Source organism: Anguilla rostrata, chromosome 11 (genome assembly GCF_018555375.3).
Source record: "Anguilla rostrata isolate EN2019 chromosome 11, ASM1855537v3, whole genome shotgun sequence".
In the NCBI taxonomy this organism is placed as follows: Eukaryota; Metazoa; Chordata; class Actinopteri; order Anguilliformes; family Anguillidae; genus Anguilla; species Anguilla rostrata.
Window position 1 is genome coordinate 20,627,914 of NC_057943.1, and position 8,490 is coordinate 20,636,403.

The 8,490-nt window shown below is 37.2% G+C and overlaps 1 protein-coding gene across 1 annotated transcript in view; it reads left to right on the forward strand.

Annotated features, from left to right (window-relative positions):
- The window catches only part of zbtb46 (zinc finger and BTB domain containing 46), a 54,566-nt gene extending 48,695 nt beyond the window's left edge, over positions 1-5,871 (forward strand). The window contains exon 5 of the mRNA XM_064298661.1: positions 199-5,871. Coding sequence (XP_064154731.1) covers positions 199-621 — 423 coding nt within the window. The 3' untranslated portion in view covers positions 622-5,871. The remainder of the gene's footprint in view (positions 1-198) is intronic.
- Positions 5,872-8,490: the final 2,619 nt, after the last annotated feature.

The window sequence follows — 8,490 nt, forward strand, 5'->3', positions numbered from 1 at the left end:
TCACTCCATATTTGAGAAAGCCACTGCTTGATTTGGAGCTCATGGTCAAGCTGTATGCTTGTGGTGGTCTGGTACTCACTAGAGATTCCCACTTACTCCCCTTTCTTTCTGTTTCAAACTTTCTCTCCCGCCCCACTCTCTCCCCTCACGTCTCTCCTTCTCTCTCCATCCCTCTCACCCCCCACTTGTCATTGTCAGGTGCACAGTAAGGATAAGAAGTACGTGTGTAAGGTGTGCAGCCGTGTCTTCATGTCGGCGGCCAGCGTGGGCATCAAGCACGGCTCCCGTCGCCATGGCGTCTGCGCGGACTGCTCAGGGCGGGGCATGGCCGCCCTGCTGGACCACAACGGCGACGCGGGCGAGGGCGAGGAGGGCTCCCCCGAGGATGAGCTCTATCCCGGCGACCACCGTTTCCCCGACGACACGGGCGAGGGCGAGGGCGATGGCGACGGCGACGAGGAGATGCTGGCTGATGGGGACGAGGACAGCGCTAAGTGGAAGGATGACTCAGGAACACCTCACCGGGACGCCATGTTGGACAATGACAAGGAGGAGAGCGACTCGGCACAAGAAGGGGAAAACCAGGCGGGGAGCGACAAAGAGTTTGCCTGGATCTCTTAGTCCATTTCTCTCTTTTTTATAAGTGTAATTTAAAGAAATCTCTATGAAAATCCAGTCTCTGGCCATGGGTAAAACACAGCAGTGTTACAGACTATAAGAGACGCGACATTCACACGTGCACATTTAAATGTCCTTATCACACTTATCTGTGATGGAGGCAGAAAAGGTGTTGTTTTCCTTTATTGTTTATTTTAAAACTTTTTTGCCACAGTGCGTTGTTTTGGAGGGTCAGGTGATGCTCTGGGTCTCACGCTGGCGTTTTGTATAAATCTGACATTTTGAAGATGGAGGCTGTGTCTTCTGCAGAGGTTGAACACCAAGCGTCGACTCCATTTGATGTTTGCGGGAGTTTTGGATGCTTTGACACTGAACGGTAACGAGACAAGTGCCGTCTGTCTTCTTGCCATGCAGTCAGCTGCTCCAGCAGTGGGGCGTGGGGACAGAGGGGGTGGCGTGGGGCGGGGGGTGTACGTGGGGTGGGAAGTCGTATCTATTGCAAAACTAGGTGTCTGATCATTGGCAGCAGTTTGGCACTTTTTTTGCAGAAAACTGCCACAGACTTGCACTTTAATGTTGACCAGATTCCTATCAATTCCCTGATTCTGTGGTTTACATTTTTAGTCTAATTTACATAGATGACTTGGTGACCGCACCTACCTTTAAGGATAACTTTCCTCATGACTGTTAAATATCTATATCTATATATTTGTGCAAAGTTGGAAATTAAGGTATGCCATTTTCTTTTCTGCCACGTCCATTTACTTTATATTTCTATAGTTGTTTTAAATCCTGTTGAGAAAAACGAAAGAAAAAACATGTAAATACAAATATAAACGGAGAGAAGCACTGTAAGGAGTGAGGGGTTTCACATACATCCGTTGAGTGGGTGTGCCAAGTGAGAGAGGAAAAGAAAGGCTGATTGAGAGAGAGGAAGTGAGAGAGATGTGAATGCTATGCAGGGACAAGGATCTTTCCAGGGTCTTTCCACAGTTCACAGTACTCTCTGTGGTCTCCTGGCCATTCTCGAAAGAAGGGAACCCGCTGATCTCTTTGCCGAAAAAGAAAACTGGGTCCCTCCAGTTCCAAAACTGTAGTGACATTTATTTTTAAGAAGGTGAAAATAGTGATACTTTTCCTTTACACTTGTCCTGCTCCACCAGAAGGGAAGGTGGACCAAGAGGTGTTTTTCTTCCTTTTTTCCTCTTCATTTTTCAATCTGCCTCTCTCTCTCTTCAAGAATGTTTTCATACATATTGACTGGGTGGTCCCTTGGTAACAGTTTATTTACACGGGGCTCTAGGATTCTAGGGCCTGTTGCTCTTTAATGGGGTGTTCTCTGGCCGTTCTTTTATTCCTTAAATATTCTTATTTTGTTTGTTGTTACAGAATATATATATATATATATATATGCACCCTTATGTTATTTCATAGAACCAAGCGGTTCAATTTTTCTTTAGTGTGAGCTGTATGGATTTTTTTCTATTAATTATAAAAGATGTAAAAAAAAACACAAACAAAAAGAAAATCAAGCTGCTTTGCTTGAAGTATCCTACAGAGAGTGATGTGTTATAAAGTGAATTTTTTGACAGTTATTTTGGTTGAAAGCTTATTTATTGAAAGTTAAGTGGAATTACTGTTTTATAAGACATTCCTTCCATTTTTGTCCGACCAGTCCTTAAGGCACAAACGGTAGTGTAGTTATTGTTCTTTTTTTTTCTTTTCTTTTTTTTCTGAGATTATTTCTGTGTTTGTGCCAGAATATTTGTTTGACTTTGGGAGTGAGATTGGTCTGATTTACTAAGTGCTGGATGCTAAGCTTTATTAATTGTATCATTTTGATATTTTATATCTTTGAAAGAAGAAAAGCTTTTATACTTTGCCTTGTTGTGGACAGCAAGCCACATGGCTATCAGAGCTTTTTATTGTGCCAGTTCCATGCTCTTTGTTGCTGTTATTATTATTTGTACATGTTTTACAACAAAAGGAAAAAAAGTCAGCAAAGCTAACTTATTGGTTCTATAGTGTTGGAAAGGTGTATATATAGCACATGCTTCTATATTACTAACGTACACTAAATAATGAATATTATACCAAAAATAATCTAATATACAATGTATACATTAAGTGCTTTTGTTTCCACTTTTGGTGTGCAGGTTCAGAGCTTCGTTGTGATTTGTTTTTCATAGTTTGAAGAATGCACATATGATACACATGACTCGTTATATGAAGGGTTAGCCTTAGAGATAGAGCGAAACTCTTAAAGACAGAGTAATGCTTGTGTCTCAGTTCTCAGGCATGGTCTACTGGACAGTATCACCTTTACCATGAGGGAAAAGGCCTGCGATTGTGTGGGCGGAGTACCACACACCATTTGGCAGATGGGCAGATGGGAAATGCAGGAAATACACCGCTAGAGGTTGTTGCGCACATTTTAACTGATGTTATGCCGCATTTTCACAGTCTGACCCTGAGGAATGTCTTGAGAATGAGGGGTGTTTCCATGCCAACACTGATTTATCATTACTTCCAACATTTTTTCTCTTTTTTTTGGTACACTGTTCCAGTCCAAAGATATTTAAGAACAAATCAAAGTTGTATCTTTGGAGGGCTGCCTTTCTCAATTATAATGGCAACTATGATATTTCTGAATTCTTAATACCAGGCAAACATGCGTTAATGTTATTAACATGAATGATAAAACCAAATGAAAAACAAAGCCACTGGAAATTGAGAGGCATAGAAATAAAACATCGATGATGTTGTGTGATTTTTTCACCAAAGATTCACTCTAGCATCAAAATATTGAACTCTATAAAGTTAAAATGGCCATTTGTGCCCTGCAGCCCACTGTCCATCACCAGAACACTTTATATCCTCCATTGTTTCAGAAGTGACAGGAACTGCTGAACCAGTGCGGATTGCATAGTTTCCCTGAGTAACTGAGACCGGCTTGATGCACAGAATTATTTTGCCATTGGGGTCATCGCCCTGTTGAACCAAATTGTTTGAACAGTCATATTGCTTTTGGGCCTTTTTTATAGATTGACTACTATGGCTTTGGCAATTTTATATGAATATGGTCTTCATTAGTTATCACTGTAGGGATGCTTTATGTGTGTGCATGTGTGTGTGTGTGTGTGTGTGTGCACGTGCACGTGTGCATGTGTGTGTGTGTGTGAGAGAGAGAGAGAGCTAGAAAGAGAGAGAAAGATTATATATTTTGGCCTTATTGGTCATTATCCCAATCACAGGTCAGTTGATTTCACTGTAACCTAAAAGGATATGGAGTTGGGTTGCTCAGGCCAGGTTGGCGTGTTGGTAAATATAACATTTAGAGAGATACCTCTCGAAACTACAATAATAACACTTTTAAAGCAAGGCTACAAATTATGTTACATAAAATATGAAGATTGAAAATGAAAAACAACCCAAGAAATATATTATTGCTAATGTGTCATTCAGATCTATGCTGCAGCTGTGAAAAGAGTCAAATCATTTCTGTTGAACACAGTTAGTTGACTGCGATTTTTCAGACAGGCCACACAACATATCCTGAAAGGCGAGTCAATTATTCTCAAAAGAAGATGTGAATGTTACCCCGATCTAAAATAGATTATGTACCATACTTAAGCAACCACTGGTTTTCATTTTATTTTGTTCCTATGACATGTCTGCCTTGTGTTCTGACTGGAAGTGCACTTGTGATTCTAATTATGGAAAGAATTCCTGTGATTCACCCTTTTTTACATAACAATGGTCTAGCAACCGATTATTTCCTATGCAGTTGCAGGTCAAACACTGGTCCGACATGTGCCATTTCCATGGCCACGGTACTGCTTGAGTTACCACACATTGTTGCTCAGTGAGGTTGTGCTACCTTTCTGCACACAAAAACACGGCCCTAGCTTCGGGTGTCCCAAACACACCGAAGCTAAACGTCGAGTAATACTCTGCCTACTGAAAGCTCCCGAGTTTTATGTGAACATCAGATTCTCAATTACTATTCTTTCCTTATGTTTTGCATCTGAATTTCTTTTATTTGATTTATTTATTGTATCTTTTATATGTCAAATAAAATATGGAATTTTAAAATATTAAGGACGTTGTTTTAATATGTTCTTCTAAACTTGTCAGTAATAGAAATGAAATGTATTTGTAGGAGTGTTGGTCAACCACAGGTGCTTTTACAGTCCACAAATATGTAAATTAAATGTTTTTATTTCTATATTATTATAAATATTACAAATCAATGTGTACTGGAGTATATAGACCTAAATTATTATAGATATCATTCTCTTTTCAGGAATAATTCATCCAACCCCCCAAAATGTGCCTAGGTGTATTTACTTAAATATGTGTTTTTTCTATTCTTTTTACATTTGGAAAGCAACATTTTTATTTGTCCCCAGGTGCTGGCAAAATGTGGGATCAACTCGACCATTAACATAACAAATACGTTTGATTTCTCAATAACGTGTTTTGTTGGGTTATAGTGTAGGCTGTTTTTGTTCTTTTAATTTGTCAATACATTGACCCACCATACTCATGCTGGAAGCCCTTAATAGCACATTTGTGTTCGCTTGTTATACCAAAGCTATGTTAAAAATCTGCACACTGCTGGTTAATTTTATATACTACAGAACTGGAACAATATTGCAATATTGAAGGTGGAACAAATTTAAGACGAGATATCGGATCCTGGTTTTAGCCTGTTTAGCTTGATACATATGTGCAAATCATTAAGCCATAGACATGGTAATTTCAAGACTATATAATATTTCAAATTTCTACTTTTATTTTAGATTTTGTTCTTGAATAAGAGTGCTGTGTGTTTATCTTCGCGTATATATGAACATGGTATATTGTTTATTTTTTTCACGTTTCGAGGTATCTTTTGATAAAAAAGAACTGCCCTTGAAACTGTTATAGTTCTCTGTGGGGAATATTGTTCAATATGACTTTATGATAATTACTATAAACCTGTGTTTGTAATGAAGAAGTGTTGAATAAATGAAGAACAATTTAGTTACAATTAGTGGGAGAAGATAACAGTGCATTGTACTGATTTTCTGTATATGATAATTCTGATCATTTGACCTTTTTCTAGTTGAAACATGAAACTCCTGTCCTTCTGAAGGCACGTCAATGGCTGCCTCAGTCTCTTCTTAACTTCATGTTAGTGGGATTAGCTTGACTATTACTCGCAAAACCAATCAGTCTCAATAAATTTGGAAATTGCTGCTGAAATTACTGCATTTTGTGACTTTGAGTCTGTCATCACAGCATTTATTTAGACAGCAGGTGCTGGGAGGACCTCATACAACAGGCTGTTGAGCATGATTTTTATTGTTGTGAATAAAGCCCATGAAGATCATGAGATGGGGGCAGAACAAGTTCATTTAGAGCTGATGAGCAGGTGGAAACACTGGGCATTTATTTAAACTGTATACTGCAGTCTGTGACCTAAGCAATTTTAAAGTTCCCTCTGCAACCAGGGCCTTCCACAAACTTCCCACACAATGTCACAATACTGAGAATGACCACACGGGGGCACTGCAAACCTTTTTAAGTGGCATAAGAGTATTCATAAATACCTATTCCAAGATAATAATCACAACACCATGAAAGGATTTATGGCATTATTAAAATTATTACAGTCAAGTTTTCTGTAATAACGCTGTTTTAAATGTTTCTATTTTAATTATTTGGCGGGCAGCATCATGGTACAGTGATAGCACTGCTGCCTCCCAGCAAGAAGATCTCAAGCCTTTCTGTCTGGAGTTTACATGATTTTAAGTTTAAAATTCAATCAAGTGGCTTTCTCACTGGGACTCTGGGTCATTTTTTACCCTGAGGACATGGGGTGCATGCATAAGACAACAGCAGGGTTAAAACAAGAATTTACTTTTAGAAATCATTTTAGAAATGTGGATTGCCCTTCTGAGCAACCAAACGTAAAACTTGATTTTCGTCAGTGTTGTTGAATAAACACGATTTCTGATGCACTTTAAGGCAAACACACATATTAAAAAATTTTGGACTAAAGAAGTAAACTTTTAGTAGACTTACAAATTTTGCTTTTTTCCAGTGAAATACATTATTTTATGAATGTAGTCGAACACAGAAAACCCACAGATTCAGGGTTTTAAAACATTTTTTATACTTCTTCAACAAAAAACCAAACATACTGTAAACTTACTTGTGTTTTGCTTTTTTTCCCAGTGAAATACTTTTTTTATGGTAAGTACATTTAAATACATTGTCATTCAATTATTCATTTTTCATGGGTATTTTTCCTGCATTGTAAATGAAAAACCACAAATATAGGATATTTGCTTTAGTGTTTTTGGAGGAACACTGTAGTCTATTGTATTTTTCTGTTTTCCAGTGAAATATATTTTTGCATGGAAATATCTTTAACCACGTTTTAATTTATTTCATCATGGTTGTCCAAAAAATGTGATTTCTCATCCATCTGGATGAAAGAGTTTAGGATTTCTGCATTTTTTCTCGATTTTGGACAGAAGACAATTGTGTTATGTATTTCTCTGTTTCCCCAAGAAATATATTTTTTCATTACAAATATCTTCAGTCACATTCCCACTCACTTATTTGATCTTGGTTGTTGAATTAAGATGCTATCTCATCCAATATATTTTTTTGAATATATTTCAATTTTCTGACAAGATGTTATAATGCATAGTTTTATGCATTTGTCTTAATGTGCTAAGTGGCTGATGTCGCAATCGGCAGCTAAATTCTGCAATGTCATTTTCAACAATTTTTGTTGTATTTGATTTATTGTCAAAATGCCATTGCTTAACCTCTATAGCTGAACAAACTGACAAATGCAGTACACTTGTCTTGATGTAGTTTCATTCTCAGTGAATTTGTATTCAATAATAAATAATAGTTGTAGATACATTACTTATCTGAACTTTTTGCAGCCTGTGTTGGGAATGGATGTATGGGGGATGACTAGGAAATGTAAAAGGCTATTCTCTCAACACATGAACAAATATATTACATTTAGAACTGATGATTGAATTTTTGTTGGAGGGGCATGGAACCTGAATATATATTGGATTTATTATAATTTTTTAATTTTATTTATGTTTTATTTTTTTTAATTAGTTTTGTATTTTTCATAAATTTAGAATTTTTGCTATTTTGATTTTTTTTTTCATTTAAAATAAAAAAAAATTAGGGTCAGGGTGGAAAGAAAGTACTGAGATACATAGTATTATTCAAATTCTGATTTAATGGAGGAATTGCTCACTGCAATACTTTAAAAATTACAGGCATTTCAAGAATCACGTAGTAAGCATTGTCCAAGAAGGAAATAAGGTTCACAGAATGTCCAAGACACACAGTTTGCTGGGTAATGTTGTTCTCTACTGGTCAGGTTTCTACCTAAGTCATTCAAAACCAGATTTGGAACAAAGTATTCTATGGCAGAGTACAATATGGTCCCAAGTATGGGTCCATGTTGGTGAAGAAATGGCTCCTTGGTAGAGCCTACAAATGTTGCTGACACTCACCGCATAAAAAAAGCATCAGATTCATCAGGCTAAAATGCATTGCTCATTATCTCAGAATTATGTGTCTGCACTTATGTTCTGTATTTTAGGATTCCACTGCACACAGCGTATTTCTTGTCATTACCACATAATATTGAATTATGAAAACTAAAATGTAATAATTAAAAACAAAAATGAATATTGTGAAGATTTTGTATTGAATCAGTACTTTTACAATAATCACTGTCATGATTGCTACATTCTTCAGCCTCTGGGAAAGGACTGCAGCAAAGCTATCCAAAAACAATTGTGAGCTTATCACACTACATCCTATTTGCTATACACTATA